Source organism: Rattus rattus, chromosome 9 (genome assembly GCF_011064425.1).
Source record: "Rattus rattus isolate New Zealand chromosome 9, Rrattus_CSIRO_v1, whole genome shotgun sequence".
Taxonomy (NCBI): Eukaryota; Metazoa; Chordata; class Mammalia; order Rodentia; family Muridae; genus Rattus; species Rattus rattus.
Genome location: NC_046162.1, coordinates 67,250,539 through 67,276,360, shown reverse-complemented (window position 1 = coordinate 67,276,360; position 25,822 = coordinate 67,250,539). Strand labels below are relative to the sequence as shown.

At 52.9% G+C, this 25,822-nt stretch overlaps 1 protein-coding gene across 7 annotated transcripts; it reads right to left on the bottom strand.

Moving 5' to 3' along the window:
* Positions 1 to 238: 238 nt before the first annotated feature.
* Positions 239 to 24,298, bottom strand: Mxra7 (matrix remodeling associated 7). Of its 7 annotated transcripts, none has more exons than XM_032913866.1 (5): positions 24,004 to 24,298; positions 12,398 to 12,455; positions 7,586 to 7,679; positions 6,441 to 6,520; positions 2,392 to 3,654 (listed from the first exon to the last, which is right to left on the bottom strand). In XM_032913866.1, exons 1-4 carry the CDS (start codon positions 24,256 to 24,258, stop codon positions 6,487 to 6,489), a joined length of 441 nt encoding a protein of 146 aa, XP_032769757.1. In that variant the 5' UTR covers positions 24,259 to 24,298; the 3' UTR covers positions 2,392 to 3,654; positions 6,441 to 6,486. The 7 variants fall into 7 exon arrangements, 5 of the variants coding, with proteins under 5 accessions (XP_032769755.1, XP_032769757.1, XP_032769759.1 ...); XR_004389130.1 differs by having other exon boundaries at positions 3,573 to 3,654; positions 6,433 to 6,520; XR_004389131.1 differs by lacking the exon at positions 2,392 to 3,654 and adding an exon at positions 5,078 to 5,317 and having other exon boundaries at positions 6,433 to 6,520.
* Between the last annotated feature and the right edge of the window lie 1,524 nt (positions 24,299 to 25,822).

Genomic DNA, 25,822 nt, shown 5'->3' with positions numbered 1-25,822 from the left:
AGCCGTTCAATCAGACTTTTGCTAAAATATTGCTCCTCTACTGCTTGCTTCAGCCGCCACCCCAGATGCTTCCAGAAATACCCCTAGGGCAGAATGAAGAATGTGGTGTTACTAGAGGACGCCTATCCCCCCTATAGCACCCGGTATTTTGTCTACACCGAGTACTTAGGTCCCAAGCATCAAACCCCCATCATCTCTCCTGGCCCACCCACCCTGAATCTGTAGAATATGGCACAGCTGGACCCTCACCAGCAAGCCAAAGCCAGAGGGAGCAGGGGAAGTTTCCTCCTCTGAAGAAATAATGTCGATTCCTCTGGCAGGATATATACATTGCAGGGACCAAGCAGATCCTTATATAACACAGGTCTGTCTGTTTTTATAAGACCGTCTCTTCAAATAAAGTCACAACTGCCCGGACCAAGTTCCTCAGGGTTATCGGGATGTCCTGGGTCACGCCTTGCCGGGTGACAGGCCTACATGTCATAGAGTCGGAGCTGCTCCTGCATGTCCCCATCTGACATCTCGCCAAAGGTGTCCTTGTTGTCCTTCATGAGTTTAAGGATGGCAGTCAGCTGTTCTTTCTGAACTCTGTGAGGAGAGAAGATGAGAGGAAGAAGATGCTCCCGACCCAGGGCAGGGGCGGGGCGGGGGCGGGGGCGGGGCCTGTGGTGGCGCCCGGTGCAAAATGGCAGGTGGTTTGCCCTAACACTTTTAGCCCTGAAACCTTGATTTCAAACCACCGAGCCTCAATTTTTGCCTGTGCCTATTACAGCTGATCTGCATGTCACAGTGGGGTGAGGAGGAAGGACCCTTGTGTCGCTAAGTGGCTTGAGGCGCTGAGAGAAAATAGGTTAGGAGCAACCTGGGTTTAGAAAGATGAACCAGAAGGGAAGGAAATGGAGGCATAGAGATGTGGGCATACAGATGTGCAGGCCAGAGCGCTGGGCAATGCGGAGGGTGGGTTAAAATCTAGCCCCTGGGTTCTGCTGCCTTGAGAAAGGGGGCGTTTCCTTTTGTGAAGGAAGTAGGTGCGGGTGGATGCGGGTGCCTCCGTGTTGGCCGCATGGTTTTCATGGCTGCCGTGGTTTGTGAGACTCGGGCCACATCACCTGACCGGCACAGAAGGACTCTCATAGCTACTAGCAAGGGTAGGCTGAGCAGCCGAAGCCAGGAATAGTGTGTGCCTTGTCAGCACGGATTCTTGACCCTCCATGACACACACTACTGCTTTGGGACCTAGAGAGAATTCGAGCCACGGTGCAGCTCAGATCTCAGCCCTCCCCGGGCCACGGCTGCTACAGCTATGCTGTAGGTCCGATATAACTGAGAGGGTCTCAGCAAAGCTTTTGCCCACTGGATTGTCTGGAGGGGTGGTCCAGACGTGTCAGGTCTTAGGCTGCGGTTTTCACTTTGTAGCCCTGGCTATCCTGGAACTCACCATGTAGACCGGGCTGTCCTCAGACTCTCAGAGATCACCTGCCTCTGCCTCCCGAGTGTCAGGTTGGCCCTTGTGCATTCTTACTTCTGTGAGTTCTCACCCCACCCCCGCCCCACACCCTCCACTCAGCAAACGGTTTTCTGTCTACAGTGGCATCTAGCAGTTGGAGTCCCGGTGTTCCAATTCCTACCTTCCTCTGTCTGGACAGACTAGGTCTGTCTTCAGTTCTGCTGTAAGGGGAAGAGGGGCATGTAGGCTGCACTTTGTACCCTACGATGTGAAGAATGGGTAGGGTGAACAGAGAGGGTGTCCTGAGAGCCGTGGATAAAATCACCATCGGGTGCATAGTTAGACTGACCCTTAATGAACTGTCCGTAAGGTTTTGGTGGCCATAATGGTTGTGTATTTATTATAATAATAATTATTATTAGGGTTATTGGGGGGCAGGAGCATTGAGACAGGGTCTCACTATGTAGATTTTGGTAGCCTGGAATCCACTATGTAAAATCTGCCTGCAGATACCGGGATCGTGGCTGGTGCCACCACTACCCCATACCTACAGGGCTGTGGCATTCATTTCTTTATTTACTTATTTATATTTATTTTTATGTGCATGGGAGTCTCACCTACATGGTGTATAGACAATGCCCTCAGGGGTCAGAAGAGGGAACTGGATCCCTGAGACTGGAGTTATAGATGGCTGTGAACCACACCATCTGGGTGCCGGGAACTGAACCCATATCTATCCTCTGCAAGAACAAACGCTCTTAGCCAAAGAGCCATCTCTCCGGCCCCGGGATGTGTATCTCCAATCAGGTGTGCACACCGCTCCACACTCTGCTGGGATCGTCAAAGGCATCAAAACATGAGAGTAGGCTAAAACGTTACGCCTACTGTTTCTAAAGATTTTTTTTTTAAATAAAGCAAACTGAAGAAACACACAGTAATCGAGGTTCTCTACTCAACGTTTATTGGCCTGAACACAGAGAGCTGAGCTGCCAGACATGCGAGGGGCTTGCTGCCCACAAGTCATGGTCTGGTTCCACACGAGCCTAGCTAGCCACATCAAGAGGCAGTCGCTATTCTATGTGGAGGAAATCCCAGCTTAGGCAGGGAATTCACTATTGCTGTTCAGGGACAGGGGAGTGTGACTGTGCTGGTCACGTGGCCCTGTGTCTAACTAAGGCAGAGTGTGTCTGCGGCTGCTTCGTTGCCTGTTCAGACCTAAGCCCTGAACCCGAGTTATCAGGGAGAGGACCGTCAGGAATACTCAGCTAAGCAGCCGATGTTGGACATTTTCCTGGCTCCCATTAAATGGGAAGTCTTCTAAAAACCTAGTGCTTTAGGAAAAAAAACACACACACACATACACACAAAATGTTTTCGCCAACACGTCTGCGACTTCCAAGTCGTCTGGTATAAATACTGTCAAATATAAAATTCTAGAAAAGCTAACCTGGGACCCGTGGGTGATTATCTGCTGGGGGTTCTGAGTCAGCTAAGAAAAAAGCCTTAGAAAATGCACAACCCAGCAGTCTGCTGGAAGCTAGCACTGTTCCTGCTTCTGCGAGCAAAAGTGGAGACTAGGCTGAGGCGATAAGAACACTAGTGAAAAAGGCTTCTTAGTACTGGACTCCCGGGGTGTGGGTGGGAGTGAAGGGAAACCATATTAAAGCTAATACCTGGTATCAATCATTCCGGCCAGAGCGGAAAGAGCCCCTGCCCGGTGTATGTGTGTGGGTATGGGTGACTGTCTCTGGGTGACCACCCTTGACCACAAGTGAGCACCAGTGGGCTTCACTTCCTTTGTCTGTTACTTCTCAAACCTGGTGGTTTGGCTTCAGTGAGGACAAAAGCACAGAGGGATTGTGGGAACAGGGTGTTGGGTGGGGTGGGGTGGGGCTCGAAGGTTGTGTGGGGAGCAAACATGGCTGGTAAAAGCCCGAGCCCATACTGTTGGCAAGCTTCCCCCTCATAAACACCTCTGAGAAGGACAGAGACAAGGCCATTCCCAGGATCTTGCTAGTCCAGGGGAGCCCAAGGAGGGGCTGGTCAATGTGCAACCCTCCCCCACCCCAGCCTGCATTGGCTCCTCCCTGGGGAAGAGGGGCTTTTTTTTTTTTTTTTTTTTTAAAACTCTCTCAAGCTTTTAGGATGTCAAAAGGAAAGAAAGCCTTCAGGAGGAGGCTAAGGGACACCTTCTTTATTCTTCGGTTCTGTAAAGAGAAACAGGGAGAGAGAGAGATCATGTTTCTGGCTCAGTTGACTTTAGGAGCAGCACAGGACAGGAGAGTGGGCACAGGGATGAGAAGGAGGATGTTTGGAATTGCAGAGGCCATGGTAGACTCTGCCGCTTTCTCAGATCAGCAGTTTGCAGTGGCACAGCTCTGGCAGTCCCCACCCCCGCACCCCCACAGCCGGGTGGTCTCGGGCCACTTCCAGCTCCTGAGAGACAGCCGATGCTCAGTGAGCTTGCTAAGCCTTGGCTCTGTGGTTACACCGAAGGCATTCCTATTGCCTTAGATAATTTCTGCTTCCTGCTGCCTGGGTCTTAGTCTGCCGCTAGGGCTCTGGACCTAACCCTGCAGGTTCCCCCAGAAGCTCTCTAAGGGCCAGAGATCTGATTGTGTGCCTTTGGGGCCCTCTCCTGGACGCCGGAGTCAGTGCATACTTTCAGCCGTGTGGGGTTCCTAATAGGCCATAGGAAACCCTCTCCTTGGGTCCTGTTTATTTCCATGATCGAAAAGGTAACAGCCCTACAGCAGGTCAGCCACAATTGTGAGGGGCCTGGCCTGGCCTGTCAGCACCAGCTTAGTGTACAAGCAGGTAGGATATCCTGCTAAGAAGCAAAGCCAGCCGGGTTTCTCCGCCCAGGAGAGCAAGAGCCCGCTAGCCAACGATCCACAACGAGGGAGGTGGCACCCGCCATAGAAGCCTTGGAACGAAGCATTGGAGAGCGGCAGGGACAGAGCCGATGTGGGGAGCAGGGGAGGAGGGGTGTGCATGTCCACCCAGAGGGAATTAAAAAAGGTTAGCGTGCAGAGCGGCCAAGACTTAAGCGGTCACTGCTTTCTCTCTTCCCAGGCCCTGGACAGGAGTTTTGTCTGAGCAGATCCAGGGGCAGAAAGTCTCAACTGAGACTGTAGGAGAACCCATTGGGGACATCCAGCTTCCTAAGTGCCACTCCCTAAGGACCTGTGTGATCAAGTCCGGGGTGGGGGATGGGGGGAAAGGAGCAGGGAGCCCGCTGAAGAGCTGGGTTCTAGGCGCAGCTGTGGCGGCCCAGCTAATGACTGAAAGTGAGGGGATGCTGCACTGTTCACCTGCTAACAGGTGCTTCCCTGTTTATCTAAGCCTAGAAGCAGGAGGAGGCAGTCTGGTAGGGACAAGTCAGACAGGCACCCCGCCAGCTTGAGAGATAGTTCATTAGTATGGTGGGAACATGAATGGGTATTATTATTATTATTATTATTATTATTATTAATATTAATTATTACATTTTATTTGTTTTGCGCGGATGTGAGAGTATGTATGTTGTGGATGTGTGCCTGTGGAACTCGGGGAACAATTCATACCACTGGGCTCTCCCCATTTATCGAACTAGTCTGAGGATCGGACTCAGGTCGGCAGGCAGCAGGGTTTGGCAGCAGGCACTTTTATTTGCTGAGCCATCTCACCAGCTCTGCACTCGTGCTATTTCTCAGGGGACAGGTTCTAGGGCCGCTCCCCCAAATTCAGCTGGGTCCAGTTCTGTCTCGTAGCTATCTTCTCTCCAGAACCCAGAGACAGGAGGGCGAAGCCAGCCTGAGCAGCCTCTGCAAGCCCCAGCATCAGACGTAGCACAGAGGTGTGGTCAGGGGATGCCCCCTCCAGCTGGGCCTGCATGCAGGGGTGGGAGAGCAAGCAGATGTCAGGTGAGATGGGCAGGCGCGTGAGAGCCGCGGGAAGCATGCTGGGGAGGGCAATGGGATGAACATGAACTCAGACCCTGCTGGGACCTCTAGCAGCCCTTCCTGCACACAGCGAGGACTGCCTTAAGCTGAGGAGTCAGGGACTCCTCCTTCACCGCAGGAGCAGCTCCTTGGCACACTCTCCAGCTCACAGAACAGCCGAGTGTCCACAGTGGAGCGTGTCATGCACGGGTGGTCTGGAGACTCCCAGAGACTCAGAGAAAAAAGGCCCCCGGGCAGTGGGGAGTCTGCTGTCTTTGAAAATGACACAGAAGCGACTTTGCCTTTTCATTTCCTGGCCTCAGCTCTGACGGGGGACAGTGACAGACCCCAGACTTGAGATCTAACTGCTCTCCTGCTATGACAGCCCCTCAAGGCCTCCAGTGCATTAACCTTTGTGGATAGAATGGGGCCATGACGCTGCCAAGGCCCCATCCCCGGGAACCTTTAGGATGGCAGGGGCGCCCTGCCCTCTCTCTCCTCTCCAGTCAGGGCTGGATCTGTGGCAACACCTCAGCTGGAGTTCCAAAACAGCCTCAGGAAAATGACCCTGTCTGTCCTCTGGATTAACACCAGCAGGGGGTGGGGGGAACCACAGGAGGCTTCTGGCCTTAGTCTGAAGATTAATAGCCATGGCTGTTCCGCACCATGGAGAGGGTACAGGCCCTCTCAGGGTTTCTATCCTGCACTGAACAGCTAACTGCCTCTCCTCTGGGTGAGACAAAGCCACACCGGGCACCTCGAGAGACGTATGCGCATCCCCATAGCAGCCCTGCTCTCAGACAGGATGGTCTCTGCCTAAGTACACCAGCACCTATATCATTGGGCCCTTGAGGTCCTCCAGGGACTTGAATGGACCTCGGAGGCTCTTTCTGTGTCTGGGATTCCTCATGCACAGGCAGAACGAGATGGATTCAGAGGAGACGGAATGCGTTAATTGGTTATGGAGGCGGTGGAGGGGGTGGGTTTAGACCACGTCAGTGGCGGGCGTTGGGGACACAGAGCAGACAATGTAAGGAAGCACTGCTAGTCTACGAAACCAACCTCCTTACCACAAGGGTTTGCAAGAACATTTGTGGCCCGGGGCTAGGGGACCCTCTACAGGGAGGTGAGGTCAGAGGTCAGCTCAATCCTGAAATATAAAGGTGGCAAAATGGGGGTCACAACGAGAGGCGGCAGTGTCCTCATAAAAAGTCAGGGAGTCCCACAGTAAGGGCTTCTTCCTGCCTGTGTCTTCACTGGCATCCCTCTGCTCCCAGCATCTTGACAGGGAGACAGGATCGTGCAAGGAGGGCAATCGGCATAGTGGAGGGATGCTGGTGGCCCTAGAGACACCTAGAGAGGTGGGGTGAGCCGTGGGATCAGCCTTCTACTCCTCACGAATCAAGGCGTCGTCCCCAAAAGACCCCTCTGGGTGCCGAGGTTGGAAAACGGTTCTGTTCTCGACTGAACTTCACTATAATCAGGGGCTCTGCTCACATTGCTGGGGGTGGGGTGGGGGCAGGGCGGCAGGTGCACGCGGGGGGTGGGGCACGGCTGGGCTGTGGCCACCTTGACATTCTATTTGCTTCCGAGCACCCCCTCAGCCACCCATGCAGTCCGGATAAAATGTTGGGGGGAAGCTGATCGACATCCTGGGGCTCTAGTGGTTGAGAGGAGAATGGCCTGATTCCAGAAGCCAGAAGCCATACAGCTGCCTTTGAGCTCTGCAAAGCGGCGGCGCTGCGCTGAGAGCGGCGCGGGCGCGCGCAGAGCGGAACAGATAGAGAATGACATGGTGGGTGGGGGCCGGGAGGAGGGAGGCTGCCAGATGGATGAGCACCAAGAATCCCGCTCTGTCCTCAAGTGACAAATTGGTTTTGTCAGGGACTCTACGCATAAGTGAGCAGTGAGGCTGCTCCGGGCTCTTTCCTGGCATCTCGCTCCTTTGTTTTCCAGGTCGGGCAGAAAGGATACAAGAAATAGACTCTCCTCTCCTCTCTCTCACGCCCTCCCTCCCTGCTGCCTCCCTGGGGAGCTTCTTCCCTCGGTCGAAGCTGGCTGAATATTCCCAGGATGAGAAGGGACGCGCACCCCCTCCCCCGCCCCCCACAAAACAGAAAAACGGAAAATGAAGGGAAGAGGGCGTAGTGGGCGGGGCTTGCGGGAGGCCCACCGCTGCTTGGCCTACGTATTAGTGTTCCAGAAATCGGCCTACCTCTGTTCCTCCTCCAGTTCTTCTTTGGTCATCATCTTCTTGTACTGGCTTCCCCTCAGCTGCCCAGGGCTGTACTTAAAGGAGAAGGCTGCTCCTGTGGGGACAATGTGTACGTTTATTGATGACGGGGTTGGGTGGGGGGAGCAGACCCTCTCACTGCTCAGCAGTATCCCCTTTCCCTGGTTAGATTCATTTCTCTCTCTCTCTCTCTCTCTCTCTCTCTCTCTCTCTCTCTCTCTCTGTGTGTGTGTGTGTGTGTCGGTATGTCTGTGTGTCTGTGTAGCCAGGGATTGAACTCAGGACCTTGTACATAGTAGGCAAGCATTCTTTCTTGACTGACATCCTCAGCTCTCCCTTCATTAATTTTCAAAGACAGAGGGACTAGAGAGATGGCTCAGCGGTTAAGAGCACTGGCTGCTCTTCCAGAGGTCCTGAGTTCAAATCCCAGCAACCACATGGTGGCTCACAACCATCTGTAATGGGATCTGATGCCCTCTTCTGGTGTGTCTGAAGACAGCCACAGGGTACTTATATATAATAAATAAATATTTAAAAGAATTTTTTTTCAAAGAAAGAGTCCAGCAACATAGCTCAGTTGGCAGGAAAAAGAAAAAATGCCAAGAGGTAGCATCACACGCTTCCGGAGTCCCGGCACTCGGGGGACAGAGGCAGGTAAATCTCTGAGTTCAAGGCCAGCCTAGTCTACAAAGAGAGTCCCAGCACAGCCAGAGATACACGAAGCAACACTGTCTCAACAAATAAACAAACAAGCAAACAAACCCAACCCCTAAAAACAACCAAACCCAACCAAAAACAAAACAGAAAGAAAGAGAAATGGGAAGATAAAAAGAAGAAAGACCTGCTGTCAGATCAGCCCTTGTAGCCCCGGAGTGCAGCCCTGGAGGCACCGGGCATGCAGTGACGTCACGGTCTCACCCCAGCACCTGACCCCAGGCTCACCCTATGCTTCCTGTGAACCCCTGTGGCTTCTTACACCTTGGTCTTTAATGGGGAGCAGAGGGGGCACAGACGGAACTGAGTGACACAGAGAGAAACCAGCCGCTGGGCTGCTCCATCTTCCAGATGACATTCCCCGCCCCGGCCAGGTTAAGCCAACCCAGAGCTGTCTGTCGGTCTGTCTGTCTGCCCGCCTGTGTCAACAGTCCGGCTGTTTGCCTGCAAGGCTGCCTCGGTGCCACTGTGGCCTCCCCCGACCTCAGTCCCTGCTGATCGGACCAATAGCAGATAGCATTCACATGCTGGGCCCCAGGGACTCAGGCTTTCCTTTTCTTCTCCCAGGCTTGGGACAGACCGGCCCAGGCTCTCCATCCTTCCCCCAGGTTATCAGCAATCGAAGGCATACATCGGGCCATGATGGGATGCACAAATGAACAGGCTTGGCGGACTGCCAACGTCTGAGAGCGGCCTTCAGCCCTGCAGACTATTAAAAGGGGCAGCTCTGCAGGTCTGACAGGAGGAAGGGGGAGCAGAGGGAGGCAGGGCAGCATGGAGAAGCGGGGCGTCCTGATGTAATAATCCGCTTGGAAGCAAAGCCTCCAGTGTCCCTTAACCCAACCTGTATCTGAGATGGAGAATGGCGGGCAGGCTGGCCGGCTTCTAGCTAATGCCTGTTAGGGTAGACCGGCTGGGGATGGTGACAGCCAGTGAGTGACCCTGGTATCCCCTCTTTCGGCTACTATTCTAGAGTTTTCTACCGCCTCCCTGAGAGTCTGAGACACCTCCACACCCTCTCACAGCAGGTCAGGCTCCCCCACTCACACACGTCCTCAGTTGTATAGATGCTGCCAAGAAGGAAGAAAAGCCACTGGGATCAGGATCCTCTCTTTGCTGAAAGGAAGAAGGTTCTGAAGGTGATCTCAGAACCCAAACATTCCGCAGAGCCACACTGTCCCCTCATCAAGCCTCCCTTAGGAGGACCGGGGTCCTACCTAGCCAGATGCCAGGGCCCAAGGCCTCCCCTGAGAAGCAATCTCTACCTTTTACAAGGACCTGCTTTGCTTCTCAGATCGTTGCACACGCATTTCAAGAGCATGCGGTGCTATGGTGACCAGAAGACAAGTATGCAGTTAAGGAAGACTCAAGTGGGCAGCTGGTCCCAGACAAGGGTGACTGAGGGGAGAGTGACATGGAGTAGAGGGTTGAAAGAGCACAGATTAGGCAGGTGTGTGCATCTTTAGTCCCAGCATTTCCGGGTAGGGAGAGGCACGGCTCTGTGAGTTCCAGGCCAGCCTGGTCCACATCAAGTTTCAGGCCAACGATATAGAGTCCGGGACAGCAAGCTGACTATGGGTGAGGGGACAGAGGCATATGGGTCAACTGGGCTTTGCTTGGCTGTCGGAGCTCTTGCTGGGATGAGGCGGTGGCTCTGGGGGTCTGAAGCTCTTTCTTTCCCTTCCCAGAAACCCTCTGTTCTCCTCTGCAGCTCCCCAGCAAGCCAACCAGGCTAATAAGCATAGCCCACTTGTCCGGTCTAGCTCATAGGAATCAAGAGCTTTTCAAGTCCGGGGTGTAGACCGAGGAGGAGGCTGGAGATGGGGAGCTCCCTGAGCAACTGCTGCAGCTTTCATATTGAGACCGTCTTTGTTTATCCCAGATCCCTGAATTATCCTGCAAGCCAGGGGCAACAATTGGCGCTAGAGCTCTGAGCTCGGAAGCAACCCCAGGTTGGACCCAGAAGCGCCGACGGAAACGACGGAAACCAGCGAACCTCAACATCTGGGTGCCTGTGCTGCTGTTGTAGAAAAATAAACGTAGAAAAGAAGCTCCCGCAGCTTGGCGCGCGCCTGGGTTCTGGTTGGTGGGAGGAGTCTGATTAGCCGGATGCTTCTCCGGGCCGCTAGGACAGCTGCCCTAACGCGGGGTTTAACTTAATCACACGAGGCGGCGGCGGGCCCGATCCAATTTAGTTAGAGTCAGAGGGCCCGGTGTGAGAGTCCCCAGGGAGTGTGTACGGGGTGGGGGCTTCCTTTTCCAGGCATCAAGTCTCTCGGGGGAAGTCATTTTAGCAGCGCTAATCAATTAGCCTGAGAGGCTGAGCTGCTTATTCCAAGGGGGAAGGGGGCGGGGCGGGCAGTCTTGCTTGCTTCTAACAGCTGAGACCGTTGGCCTTCCTCCCCTCTGCCTGGTTATAGCTGGGAGGCCATGGGTGTTGGGGGCCATCCAGGGACAGCGGCTCAGACGAGAGGGAGGACTCGGGAGCAGCCATGCGGCAGGTCACAGGGCTTAGCCTATGTGAGAGTGTCCTGAGTTAGGAATGATGGCCTGTAGGTGTGCCTGCTTTTTCTGCACCCGGTTTTAACCTCCCTTCTGCATGCTCCAGTCAACAGAAGGACTTTGGTAGCCAGGGATAGACAGACTGGTGGGCCACAGCTGCTGGTTTTTGTTTTTTTTTTTTTTTTTTTCGGAGCTGGGGACCTGAACCCAGGGCCTTGCACTTCCTAGGCAAGCGCTCTACCACTGAGCCAAATCCCCAACCCCCACAGCTGCTGTTAACTCCTCACTCCATGACCCAGGAGTGGAGAGCAAGGAAGGGCCTGGCTGGCCAGGGGCTGACATCCCCACGTGCCTCTGCAGCACCAGGGGCTACACCAATAGAAACCCCCGGCCCTGTTCTCCTCTAGAGGGCCTGGGGACTTTCTGGGCCCCGTAGCTGTTGACCCCTACAGCCTCCTGACCACGCTTCTGAACCCCCTGCTGCCCATGGGCAGCCAGTGGCTAAAGATGCAGCTGGGTTTGCTTTAAAATTAAAAAAATAAATAAATAAAGGAAGAAGAAAAATAAAAAAGAAATATCTCTGGGCATTAGCTGTACTGATCTGATAAATATCAACAGTTTAGTTTGTTTTGTTTTGTTTTGCTCCAGTTTCTCTTTGAAGGAAATAAAATGGGATGGGTCAGCCAGCCGGCCTGTCTGCTTGTCTAGGACGCACAGGGGCCCTTTGCCTCCATGTGTTCCTGTGGCTCCCCGTCTGCGCCACCCCGGGCTCTGGAGAAGCAGCCCCATCTCCTAGAGGGCTTCTCAACAGAATGTACCAGAGAAAGACAACAGAAAGACAGGAATGGTTGGGAGAGGGGAAAAGACACCCAGCAGCCAGGGAAGGCCAGGGAGCTATTACCTCTAAGGGGGAGGTCCTCCTGCACCCAAAGATACTTATATCAGACAGAAAAGCAAGGAACAAAACTTCAAACATGGAATGGAGGGAGGGTGAATGGGGAGGGGAGGAGGAGGAGAGGGGAGAGGAGGAGGAGGAGGGCGAGAGGGGAAAGGGGGGGGAGAATAAGGGGAGGGTGGGAAGGAAGGGGAGGAGGAGGGGAGGAGAAGGATGGAGAGGGAGGGAAGGGGGAGGGTGGACAGGAAGGGAGAGGGGAGGGGGAGGGTGGAGAAGGAGGGGAGGGAGAGTATGAGGGAGAGAGGGGGATGGGAAGGGGAGGATAAGGGGGAGGGGAGGATGAAGGAGAGAGGGGAAAGGGGAGGGGAGGATAAGGGGGAGGGGGAATAAGGAGGAGAGTGGGCAGGACGGATAAGGGGAGGGTAAGGGTAAGGGTGGGCAGGAAGGGGAAAGTGGTAAGGACCCCCCCCTTAGAGGGGGAGGGTAAAGGTAAGGGTGGGCGGGAAGGGGAGGAGGAAGGGCAGGTGCAGGTGAAGAGGAGGTGAGGGTGAGGAGAGCCTTGGTCTCATCATCCCACAGCCCCCCTCATGCACTTGGCCCCCCAGTTCTCAGATGGCACTGCCCCAAGACTGGCCCAGGAGGAGAGAAAGACTGCAGCCCAGGAGGGAGAGGGCGCTGCTCACCGGCTTCTTCCTCAGGTTCTTCAGTGGGTGGTCCCATCTCACTGTCTGAGTCTTCATCCTGGAGGACAATGGCAGGGGTCAGTGCTGCTTAACCAGCTGAAACGTCTCTGAGGTTCAGTGTGGGCATCTCCAGCTATCATGGAGGAACCTGGGTGTCAGGGCAAACTGAGGGGTGAAGAGGAGGAGGTGACGGGGGGGCACTGGGCACCAGGAGCCCTCAAAATCTGGCTGTTCCCAGGTAGTGCCTGTCCAGGCCATTTAGGTACCTTTTTTTTTAATGATTTATTATTTTTTATTTTATGTGCATTGGTGTCTATGTCTATGTGAGGGTGCTGGATCCCCTGGATCTGGGGTATAGAAGTTGTGAGCCACCATGTGGTTGCTGGGAATTGAACCCAGGTCCTCTGGAAGAGCAGCCAGTGCTCTTAACCACTGAGCCATCTCTCCAGCCTCAGGTGCCATTTTGGTAAGTGGCCTGGAACTGCCCCCCTCACCTTAGTAAGTAAACCGAGGCACTAAGAATGCTGCATACACTACCCAGGGCCAAGGCCGGCTCAACAGCCCAGGTATTCCAAGATGGTGGCCTTTCCTCACTTCTACCAGCATCATTTTCTGTCTCCCGTCAGCTTAGTGACCATTTATCCCAAACTGGAACTCCACCCCCTTATCCTGGTCTCTCCCACACAAGGATTCAATAAACAGATGGCTGGAGAGAGGCATCCCGTCCTAGGATGGCCTTGGTGGAAGGAAGGAGTGACTTCAACTTTAGGAATGTTTGAGGATGAGAGAGACTTGTGACCGGCTAGCTATGTGGGCCTGGAGGGTGTGGGCAGGCCAAGAGAGGCTTGGAAGTCTAGCAGGCCAGTGTGGAAATTTGAGGTTTGAGGGGGAGGGCATGGGTGGCTGTGAAATGTCTGCAGTAGAGACAAACATTGGTGTGGGTCTGAGGTACCCCAAATACCTCAAGAGGCAGCCAGCCTCTACAGAAGGGGGCTCTACAACAGAACAGCAAACTGAGCCTGGAACTAAAGCTTTTGAAAGTCCCATGGTAGTGGGTCCCAAGCATCAAATTCTGGGGCCTTGCCCTCCTAAGGATGTGGGCCAGCACCCTCTACTTAGCAGCTTGTGGACTTGGTACCTAGCTGTGTAGAAATCACACTGTCCCAGCACTGGTAAGGCTGTGTCCTGGGGCACCAGACACCTTCACAGTTTTGCACAGCAAAGTATCTTTGTGGCTAAGGGAGGTGGGCGGGTTGAAAAAGGAGATAACCCGTTGATGCACAGGACTCATTCTAAAGGGTTTGTTGTCTAGATTGGAACTATCTATCTACACATCTATCTGGGACTTCTATACACCAGGGCTAGAAACTGGCAGGGACAGGAGGAGTATCTCTTAGCTAGATTCAGTTGGCTCACATGATCTCTGAAATGCCAACCAGTCCAAGGTCACCAGGCATGTATACCACACAGGGAACACGGGGGAGGCATGTGCATCCTGACTGTGTGAAGGGGTCAGGGGAAATTAAAGGGAGTTGCTCCGTGGGGCGAAGCACACAAGTCTGAGGAACTGGGTTTGGATTCCTAGCGGCCATGAAAAAAAGGAAGGGTGTGGTTGTGTATATGTCAGTATGGGTATGTCAGTAACTCTAGTATTAGGGTTTGTGGGGGTTGGACAGAGGCAGATCCTTAGAGTTGACCAGCTAGCCAGCCTTGGCAACTTGAGAACTCTGGATTCAGTGAGAGATCCCAAAAGAGAAGGTGGGGCTGGACATGGAGTCACAGCCTTTAACGCCAGCATTCAAAAGGCAGAAGCAGGAGGAATTCTGAGTTCTTGGCCAGACTGATCTAATTAGTGAGTTCCAGGTCAGACATAGCAAGACTGTCTAAAAAACAAAATAAAGCCATGATGATAGGTGTGTGTGTGTGTGTGTGTGTGTGTGTGTATGCACATGTGTGCCTATGCATGTATTTGTGTGTATGCACATGTGTGTGTCTATGCACCTGTGTGCCTATGTGTATGTATTTATGTATATGTATATGCACATGTATGCCTATTCATGTGTGTGTGCACATATGTGCCTATGCATATGTGTGTATTCACATGTGTATGTGTGTGTGCACCTGTGTGCCTATGCATGTGTGTGTATGCACATGTTTGTGTCTATGCACCTGTGTGCCTATGTGTGTATGTCCATGCGCATGTGTGTTGCACATATATGCCTATACATGTGTGTGCATCTGTGTGCCTATGTGTTTGTGTCCATGCACATGTATTGCACATGTATGTCTATGCATGTGTGTGTGTGTTTGTATGTACCTGTGTGCCTATGCATGTGTGTGTGTTTGTATGTACAGTGAGTGTAGAGGCCAAAGAAGGACATCAGGTGCTGTGCTCCATTCTCTCTGCTTTGTTCCCTTCAGACAGAGTCTCTCACTGAACCTGGAGCCAGGCTGGCAGCCATTACACCCCAGTGAGTCTCCTGTCTCTGGCCCCCTCAGTTTTGGGGTTATAGGTATATGTGAACGTGTTGTTTTTACCTGGGTCCTGGGGATTCAAACTCAGGCCCTCAAGCCTGTGCAGCAAGGTTCTTACCCACTGAGCTATGTGTCCAGTCTCTAGGATGGGTCTTAATCCAAGGTCTACTGTCCTTACCAGACACAAATGGAGAGACACACACACAGAGGATCCCATGCACGCCAAGGAGAGGCTCCGGGAGAGATGCACCCTGCCAACACCTTGCTCATGGACTTTTGATCCCAAGGCTATGAGAAAAGAAATGCTGTTGTTTGGGTCCCTGGCCCGTGGCAGTTTACTGCAGCGGCCCTGGCAGGCCCATACATCAGGCTTCCGGTGACAGTAAACCAACCTGGTGAAAAAAACTAGATGCTGTAACACAGGCTGATGTCATCCTGGTTGATCCCCCAGCAGGCCTGACTGAGGCTCAAAGCCAATCACCTCACAGGCAGTTCTGTTGCTGCCCTGCCTGCTGCTCTCTGCAGTGTACTAAATAAACCTGCGAGCTTTCTAAGCAAAGCAAAGCAAACGCCAATCGTCCCATTGAGTCCGAGTGCTATAACTGGACGGACACTGTGTTAACTGCCTATGTTCTGAGGTAAGGTTCCAGATCAGCTTCTTCCAGAGGCAGTAAGGGGCAGAAAGTCTCCAGTTAGCATCCCCAAAGACCCAGGCAGACAGCGCTGCAGAGGGTGGATCAGGCAGGCTTCTGGATGATTAGAGCAAGGCAAAGAGTGTGTGTGTGTGTGTGTGTGTGTGTGTGTGTGTGTGTGCGCGCGCGCGCTCTGTGTGTGTCTCTGTGTGTGTGGTATCTCTGTGTGTGTGTGTGTGTATGTATGTCTATATGTATGCTCTGTGTGTGTATGTGTCTGTGTGTGGTGTCTGTATGTGTCTGCATGTGTGTCTATGTGTGTATCTGTATCTATGTCTGTGCATAGTGTCTGTGTGTGTCTGTATGTCTGTGTATCTGTCTGTGTGTATGCATCTGTGTCTGTGTGGTATCTGTATATGTGTGTCTGTGTGTGTCTGTGTATGGTGTCTGTGTGTCTGTGTGTGTGTGCATGCATGCATTAGAGTATATACACATCTGCTGCCCCAGGAGATGGACCCTACCAAAAGATCAGCAGGAGCCCTGTGGTAGCCAAAGCTATCCCAGCTGTGATGCTTACAGAACTGGCTTTAGATTACAACAGTTCTACTAGGCATCTGGTCCCAAACTCTGTTTTTTTGGGGGGGGAGGGGGTGTGGGGGGAGTAGATAGGGCCTTTCTGTGTAGCCTTAGCTATCCTGGAACTAGCTCTGTAGACTAGGCTGGCCTCGAACTTAGATATTGACCCACTTCTGCCTCCTAAGTCCTGGGATTAAAGGTGTGTGCCACCATGCCCGGCTAGCTGGTCCCAACTCTTCAGGGGTAGGGGTGGAGGAGGCTGCCTGCAGGTCTCTCCCCCTAAAGAAGGCTCAGTTTTCATCTCTGCGTGGTGATGGAGGGGACGACAGGCAGTATGGCTGGAAAGCAGGACTGGCTAGTGCCAGCCAGTTCAAACCTAGAGTCCTGCTCCTCAAAGCTTCCAGCAAACCAGTTTGGCCACCTCCCTGTCCCCAAACAATGTTTCTGGGGGACACTCGGATGCCACTCAGTAAGTCTACACTTGCCACTGGTGAGAAGACTTGCTCCTTAGGGCAAGGAAACCGAACCTTCCATTCTGTTCCAAGCTGGCCCTCAAAGCCCATCCAGCTCTTCTGGGCAACAGCGTGCCTGACACTCATTCCATCCATCGCAGCTTCCGAGGAGACTCCAGCCAGACTCCCAGTTCCCCCTCGCTCCCCGAGAGTCACTGTGTTTGTTCTCTGCTTTCTGCTGGCATGCTCAGGCCTCCCTCAAGCTCTGGGCCTACTCTCTCCTAATTTTTCCCACTTGGAGAACACGTCAGGCAATCTTTTGGACTGCAGCCTCTATTCTTTGCTTTACGTGTGTGGATGCCTTGCCTGTGCTGTGTCTGGTACCACGGGCATACCCAGTGCCACAGAGGTCAGAGGAAAACATTGGATCCCCTGGAACTGGAGTTACAGACAGTTGTCAGCTGCCCTGTGGGTGCTGAGAACCAAACCCAGGTCCTCTGGGAGAGCAGCCAGTGTTCTTAATCAAGGAGCCAGCTTTAAAAAAAAAAAAAAGAACCGAAAACACTTTCTTAGTTTATTTTTGAGATAGAGTCTCAGGTAGCCCAGGCTGGCCTCGAACTTGCTGAGGGTGACACTCAACTTCCATCCTCCTGCCTCTGCCTTCCAAGTGCTTGGATTACAGGCGTGTGGCACCAGCTAGGTACACCAGTCTTTTAGGGTCTATGGTCTGTCCTTTGTCATTCGCTCCTGGGTCCCGACTCCCTCGGTCGGGCCAGAGGTCTCCCAGAAGACAAGGTCTGACAGCTGAGAGCTGATTTGGACCCTGGAACTGCAGGACAGTAAGTGGGATTCTCTGTACAGGGCAGCTCCCTTTGGCTTTGTGCACTGAGCTCTGTCAGGCCTAAGAGGAGGAAAAGTACTTCAGCAGACACCAGAACCCTCAGATCATAGGGACAGAATCCATTGTAAAACATGTCCCAGTTTCTGCTTGAACAACTCCCGCCCCGGGGAGCTCACTCCCTTACAGAGCTTGGGAGTTAAGTTCTGCAGCAGGGGGATGCCAGCTAGGCCACAGGCAGGGACAAAAGGAAGATGCCTTTCTCCCACTGAGGTTAGACATAAGGAGACTGAGCCGGCCTTTGGAGAAGAACCAGCATCAAGTTTTTGTTTTGATTTTTATGGGCTTTGCGTGTTATTTTTCAGACCTCATGGGCGCCTGCTGTGTGGTGGACCTGTCACAGGAGTGGGGAGGGGACGGTGAACACCCTGGGCAAAGGCCTTTTCTCATTCCTCTGCACAGACAATGTACTCAAAAATAAAAGATGACCTCATGCTGGTTAAGTGCTCCAAGGAGAGCCAAACAGGATGATGCATGAGAGAGAGAGAGAGAGAGAGAGAGAGAGAGAGAGAGAGAGAGAGAGAGAGAGAGATTGATTTACATCTGCTAACGTAGTCAAGGGCATGGAGCATGGAGACAGAATGCAATCAGTGCTTTTATAAAGATGCAGGCTGGGCATCACAGGCAGTCAGTCAACACACGACTGTCTGGCCGTGGGTCTGAGCACTGGGAAGACACTGGTGGCCTCAGTGGGAACAGTGAGAATTGTGTCCAAGGTCCATCATGGAGTCTACCCTGCTGCAGGAGCTGCAAGGAGGGCTTCAAGCAAGGAAGCTGGGATGTGGCTTCTGGGATATGAAAGGCAAGCAGGGAGGTGGTGGAGCCAGCCAGCCTAGGGCAGCGGGAGCCTTGGGAAAGGTTATCAGGCCGGCTGCAGGAGCCCAGCATGGAGTCGCAGCCAGCAAGACTACAGGGGAGCCGGTCCTTTGGGAGTAGGCCCTGGGAGATAGGCAAGAAGACTTAGGGGCAGGCAGAGGAAAATGGACATCGAGATGGGTCTGGGCTTCAGTAGGGAGCAGGGAGGAGGAGGAGGGCAGACTATGACAGACATCTGAGGAAGATTGGGTGCCCACGGGAGATGGGAGAGGTCTGTGCGAGTGGACGTGGTATCATCAAGACAATGGCGACTCAAGTGCTCTATAGGACAGCAATGGTGGGGAGGACCCTTAAGTCTCAGTTGATGTAGACATGAACCTTCCAACAGGAGGAAGGAGAAGGAGAGGGGCAGGGAAAGGACAGATTCTAGGCATGACATCAGGCTAAGACGCACATATGCACTGGGTAAGGGGCTAGCTTATGTAGGGAAGATGTGAGACGGAGAGGAATGAAGGCATGGGGGTGGGGCAACAGTCTGAGAGGGGGGGTCACCAACCTGTCCGTTTTATGGCTAGCACCCACATACCTCTAACCCCCACCCTGTTCAGACATCCAGTCAAAACTTCTTCCATCCCAGGCGCTAAGCACACAGCCCAGGCAAGGGCATATTTGCAAACTCACTCCAGTGAGGACAGGCATGACAGGTTCAATCCCATCAGATTAACAGTTTTGGTCAATGCTCTCACGGCAGGGTTTAGAGGAGACCAGCTTCATAAAAACAAAACGAAACAAACACACAAAAGCCCTGTGGGCAGCTGTCGGGTACTTTACCAAACCCCCCAGGGCAGATGCTGGGCTGAAGTCCAGCAGCTACGTCTCAGAATAAACCAACTTAAGTCAGAGAAGTCAGTCAAGGAAGGGGCTGAGAAAGTCAGACCTGAGAAGGCTGGAGGATATTGTCATTCAGGAATCCCAGGCTGGATGGCTTTGATAAACAGACTCTAACAGAAGGTTGGGCCTAGAGCACTTGCTGACACACGCTCCCACATATGAACAAAGGTGGGCGGATTCTAAACCCTCTCCCAGGCTTCCTCGGGAGGGCTGGCCCGTTTTAGACTGTCCAAGAGTGGGAGATGTGGGCAGTTTGGCCCAGAGAGATCCTTGCTGTAACCAGCAGCCCACAGTGCTGGAGGAGGTATTTCCATGTTTTGAGATTTATCTCCAGACTCCTGAGTTCTCAAAAACTAAGACTCCACCCAGGAGAAAACGGGGAACTCACCCTTGTCCATGGTTGGGTGTCCTTCAGTCTCTGCCTTTTTTTTTTTTTTTTTTTTTTTTTAAATTAAGAAAATTTTAGAGGCTGGAAAGATGACTCAGAGGTTAAGAGCACCGGCTGCTCTTGCAGAGAACCTGGGTTCAGTTTTCAGCACCTACAGGTTGGATAACAACCAATTCTAAACTCCAGTTTCAGAGCTCCAACGCCCTCTTCTGACCTCTGAGGGAGGGTACCAGGTACAGAGGGTCCATAGGTACCAGGTCCATACATGCAGGCAAAGCACTCATACATTTAAAATAAGAATTTTAAAATGTGGGGGCTGGAGAGATGGCTCAGCGGTTAAGGGCACTGACTGCTCTTCTGAGTTCAATTCCCAGCAACCACATGGTGGCTCACAACCATCTGTAATGAGATCTGATGCCCTCTTCTGGTGTGTCTGTAGACGGCTACCGTGTACTCAAATACATAAAATAAAAATTTTTAAATTTTTTTTAAAAAAAGAAATTTAGGGCTGGAGAGATGGCTCAGTGGTTAAGAGCCCCGACTGCTCTTCCAGAGGTCCTGAGTTCAATTCCCAGCAACCACATGGTGGCTCACAACCATCTGTAAAGAGATCTGATGCCCTCGTCTGGTGTATCTGAAGACAGTTACAGTGGACTTATATATAATAAATGAATAAATCTTTTAAAAAAAAGAAATTTAATTTTTAGCGTGTAAATGTGTGCAATTTTTATTTATATGTACGTTGTGTGTCAACTTGGTTGTATGGGCATCGCATGCATACCGTGCCCTCTGGGGCTAAAAGAGGGTGTCTGATCCTCTGGCACTGGAGCGAGGTAGATTATGAGCTGCCTGACATGGGTTCTGGAAACAGAACCCCAATCCTCTTCAAAAGCAGCAAAGGTTGAGCCATTCCCCCAGCACCCCATTTTTGAAGACTTATTTTTGGGTTTCCTGCCGCAGCAACTCGAGTACGAGCGCCTGGAGCGCAAGCTCGGAACGAGAACCCACGAGTTGTAGGAAAATGGCGGACATGGCGGAAATCGCCAGCTTTGATAAGGCCGAGCTGAAGAAAACTGAGACGCAGGAGACGAACGCCCTGCCGACTGAAGGGACCATTGAACAGGAAAAGAGGAGTGAAATGCCCTGAAAACCTAGGAAGATTTCCCCACCCATCCCTTCATCTCCAAGACCCCCTCGTGATGTGGAGGAAGAGCCCCCTTCAAAATGGACGCGAGCCACAGGCTGCACTGCGAACCCGGGCACTCCGTGCAGATGCCACCGGCCTGTGCGTCTCTGAAGTGGACCCCCCACTAATCGGACCGTCGAATATCACTGGTTTGCCCTGGGATATTATAGAAAACTATTTGTATGGCTGCTGAAAATAAAACACACCTCGTGGCAAAAAAAATATATATATATTTATTTTTAAGCTGGCACACTCCTTTAAACTTTAATCCCGGCAACTGGGGAGGCAGAGGCAGGAGCATCTCTGAGTTCAAGACTAGCCTGGTCTACAGAGTGAGTTCCAGAACAGCCGGGGCTACACAGAGAAACCTTGTCGAGAGAGAGAGAGAGACAGAGAGAGAGAGAGAGAGAGAGAGAGAGAGAGAGAGAGAGAGAGAGAGAGAGAGAGAGAGAGATCTGCTCCCTGGCTTTAAGAAGGTCCAGCTTTTGTCTAGACCCTGCTGCCTTAGTTCTCTGTGGGAGCTTGGTGTGCTCACCATGCTTCCAGCACTGCCAGCCCCAAGTAATCCCCCTGCCCCCAGAGAGATGAAAGTACACTGTAATAATAATCTTCTGCCCTCTCAGACTGCCCCCGGTCCAGACAGCCGGGGAGTGAGGAGGAAGGTGGCCTTGCCTGTCAGGTTGGCTCCCTTTACTCTACCTCCTGCCCCTCAAGCTTTGAGTCTCCACTCAGGACCTCAGTCCTACAACTGCCTCTGCCCACCACCTGGTCCCAGCCTTCAGGGCACCCAGCCTGAAAGAGCGGATGCTGCCCAAGGGACCAACCTGTGCCAGCAGCTGAAGGCTGCCTCCCGGGTCCTTTTCAATAACCAATCAGCTTTTCGGGTCGTAGGCCGCAGCTGCCCCAGGCTGCCCAGGCCTCGCCACCCCATCCGGGAAGGAGCAGACAGAGTCCAGAAGGAAACCGATGGAAATGGGAAAATGAAGAGGGGACTGGGCTTGGTGGGTAGGGTTGGGGGCGTCTTGAACCTCTCAGGCTTCTATACTAACAGCAGGTGGGATGGTCCCTGATTCTGGGGACCACGAAGGAGGCCTTCTCTGAGGGCATCATTCAGCTGCAGCTTACTGTCCCAGCTGGAGTTATCTTCCTGGGGGGAACCTAACCCTAACCCTAACCCTAACCCTCCTCTCCCCAGGCAGTATGACCATCGGAAGAAAGTGCTGGAAATGCTTGGAAAGGCCTGAGGCTATCTCAAGACAATTTCTAAGCAGCTACTTCTAGCATTGAGCCCACTACGGAAAGGGTGGAAGGGATGCAAAGACACCTGTATCTCTCAGTCCCTCACCGGGGACTCCCACTTGACATTTAGGGCAGGAGTAGAGGGAGTTGGAGCATGCTCACAGGAGATGCTCCTGATCTCCAAACGCTGAAACTGCCTTCCTGTTGGCGGATCCCCTCATACAGCCCAGATGCAGTCTTGAACGCCCTGCATGGTATCCTGCCCTTTGAAGCACCCTGAGATCCTAGGGTTTTGTTTTGTTCTTCCTTTTGGGATGGGGGTCTCATTGTGTAGACCAAGCTGGACTGGAACTCACAGAGATCTGTTCTACTCTGTCTCCCGAGTTCCTAGAGTAAAGGCAAAAGTCGCCCAGCTCACTCAGTTACACGATAGGCTTTGGGAAGCTGAGGCAGGCATCTTTCAGAGGTCCTGAGTTCAATTCCCAGCAACCACATGGTGGCTCACAACCATCTGTAACGGGATCCGATGCTCTCTTCTGGTGTGTCTGAAGAGAGTGGCAGTATACTCACATACATAAAATAAATAAATCTTAAAAAAATAAAATAAAAAGAATCTGTCTCAGTCAACCAACCAAGCAACCAACCAAAACCAGAAAAAATATCCAAAGTGCCCACTCGGGTGATGGCCCCTGTTTCAACACTACTACCCTACTCCAGGATGAGTGTGAAGAAACACCTTGTAGAAAGTCCCTGTACTCCAAAGGATCAAGTTAGGGCTGCACCCTGCTCAAAGAAAGACACCTTGGACTTTGGTCTAGAATCTGCTGCTGAGAAATGGATGAACAATTTGAAACCGGGCTGATGGAGACAGCCAGAGGGAGCAAGCCTGAGAAGAGTCCCAAACCCACCTGCCCCTCACCCCAGGTCTGTGAGCCTCCAGCAGCCCCCCCACCCCATCCTCCCTGGGTTGAACACAATAGTTCTCCTCGTGGCCCTATGCAGGGATAGTTAGAAGCCACTCTAATGACACAATTAGTCACCCACTTGTCAAGCAAAGAGCCTGCTAGTAGGGAGTCTGGCAGACTCAGCAGAGAAAGGCCTGAGCCCAGTCTCATTGCCGCCTCGCAGGTCTCAAGAGCTTCACTCCAGGGTAACCGTTGTATCCCTCTGCACATATGTGCGCTGACCACGAACCAAAGCGCCAAGCCCACGGCTTCCACTGTGCTAGCCTTCCTGCCCTCCAAGCATCACGAAGAAGAGTAACAAGAAGAAATAAAGTATTGAAATCTGACCAGAGGCCAGAGCTGGTGGCCTGGCCTGGCGCAGTGACATCCCAGTATCCCGGGCAAGCACGGATCCAATCTACAAAGACGCATCTGAAGAGACTGAGTCAATGAGGGGTACCCTGAACACTGGTCAACTGATGGCCGGCTCCTAGGGAGTGGGGAAGGTGTTTGGAGGTATCAGCTGCGATGCAGGAGAGCTCTTCTTGCACCTTTTGTTCCATACAAGCCCGCAGGGGGTTCCATCAGCAATGCAGGGGGTGGGGATTGGGGGTGTCAACGCCTACAAGCAGTTTGAAAACTACAATAACATGGTCCCAGTAAGTGTCTTTCCTCTCAGTCCTGTCCTCCCAGCCTCAAAATAAAACGCCCACACTGGCTCTGGAATCTGGATTCAAGTTGACCTAAACCACAGGCGACTTCTCTTCTTGCACATCCCACCCCGAAGTACCGTGTTGTCAAGAGTAAGCTAACTCCAATTCAGACCTTGAAGTAGGACACGTGTCCGTGGACTTAAGCAAGGGTGGGCAGAAGCGGTGCAAGAGGAGGGCAGAGTCAAGGGCCTTGGGAGGCCCGGGAGGGCCAGGGCTGGGAGGAAGGGAGGGCAGCTCCAAAGCACGGCACTCAGAGGCACTTTGGGGAGGAGGGAGCGTCCCAGCCTCAGGAACCCTCCTTTCCTGTCGGCCACTGGCTCGGCCCTTCCTGGGGAGGTCCGACCAGCCGGCTCGTAGGTGCCCTCCCGGGGACCCCACGGCGACCTCGGTGCATACCTGCCTCCCCTCGGCCTCTGGCTCCTCCTCCTCGGGCTCCGCCACGCGCTCGAACTGGCACGGTCCCACGGATGGGGGCTCCAGGGCGCAGGGCTTGGGAGGCTCAGGCGGCGCGGGAGCCCCGGGGTCCCCGGCCCGGGTAGTGCTCTCCGGAGCCCTGGCCGCCCCACGCCGCAGCAGCAGCCAGGCGAACAGCAGCGCCAGCGCCGTGATCAGCGCGGGTAGCGCGGCCAGCAGTTCGAGCGGCGACTCCATCGCGCCGTGGCCGCCGAGTGTCGGCCAGCCGGGACCCCGAGGGAGCACGCCGCGCCCCGCCGCCACGCCACGCCCAGGGGCGGAGCCTCGCCGAGACCACGCCTTTCTCGCCCTCGGGGTGATTCCGAGTTCGGACCTTGGGAGGCGCTGAAAAGCTCGCTGGTTTTCACCATCTCAGCTCAGGCTTGCTGGGTGGGGTGAAAGGCTCATTGTCTTTAGATGGGCTTCATTTCAGCCTTGTGCAAAAGTTCATTTAGAGATGGTGGTGCAAACCTGTGGTCCTACTATTTGAAAGGTGCAGGGGGATCAGGAGGTCAAAGTCAAGTCGTCTTCAGTTACAGTGAGCTCTGGAACATAGATCTGGTCTCAACACAAACACACACTAAAATGCTCATCTTGGAGTATACTGGCAATCTGGGCATTATGGGGTCGTGTGGATGCAGGTTCAAGAAGGTTCATGGGAATTGAAATTCCTCTAAATTGAATTTCCTCTAAAGTCGACAAAAATTGAAGTGGGACATGTAACTAATTTTTTTTTCAAATCCTACTTTTAATTATGGTTCTTAAACACTTTAACCTTCCTTGTAGCCTATCACCCACCAGAGAGAGTGGAAAAGAAAGGATACGGGGGAAGTGAACCTGTTTAGAAAGATTCTAACTTAGGGGTTTACTGCTGTGAACAGAAACCATGACCAAGGCAAATCTTATAAGGATGTATGTAAGGACAACATTTAATTGGGGCTCGCTTACTGGTTCAGAGATTCAGTCCAGTATCATCAAGGCGGGAGCACGGCAGCTTCCAGTCAGATGTGGGGCTAGAGGAGCTGAGAGTTTTGTTTTGAAGGCAGATAGCAGAAGGCAGGCTTCCAGGCAGCTTAGACAAGGGTCCATGCACACAGCAACACACCTACTCCAACAAGGTTACACCTAATAGTGCCATTCCCTGGGCCAAACATATCCCAGGTTCTTTGGAGCAAATCCAGTCTGTATTGTCTGGAAATTGGCAGTTCCGTTTACGGGCCAGTAGCAGCAGCTAGATCCACTCACAAACACTTCACAGTTACACTAGCAGTCCAGTTTGGTACAGTCAGGACAGGACAGCCAAGACAAATCAGCAGCAGTGGCACTACCTAGTAGAGACAGCCAGGCCTCAGCCTCTGCACCAGGCAGGAGAGACACCCGGAGCTCCTTTCCGTGCCTCAGTGAAGCAAAGATCAGTAATCTGTAAGCAAGGCTAGCTCAGCTTCTGACCACTGAGTCCTTCTCATACTCCCTTCAAACATCACGGTAACATCTATGGAGTCCCGACAAATGGAGCTCAACTGTGCAATGTAAGGTGGACCAATACATGCGGCTCCTTAGCAAAGAACCAGTCATCACGAGTCCTTTCGAGTTCCTGCCTTAGCAGAACTCCTCTCTTCTGAGTCTGCCTTAGCCTCTCACCTACGTCCACTTCAGGAAAACACTCCTTCAGGTGTTTGCCCCAGCGAAACGCCACCGGACACAGCTGACTCTCCAAAGAACCCTTAAGTTTCCTCTTCGGGAGCATGGTGGCTCTCGCCTT

Bases quoted from the DNA above. Each gene is read 5' to 3' on its own strand.
- Mxra7 (XM_032913864.1), bottom strand. From the start codon at position 24,258: ATGGAGTCGCCGCTCGAACTGCTGGCCGCGCTACCCGCGCTGATCACG. The intron at 7,680-12,397 runs GTGAGCAGCGCC...TTGTCCCCACAG, and splicing joins AGAACCTGAGGAAGAAGCCG to GAGCAGCCTTCTCCTTTAAG. The intron at 589-7,585 runs GTAGGCCGATTT...CTCTCCTCACAG, and splicing joins GAACTGGAGGAGGAACAGAG to AGTTCAGAAAGAACAGCTGA.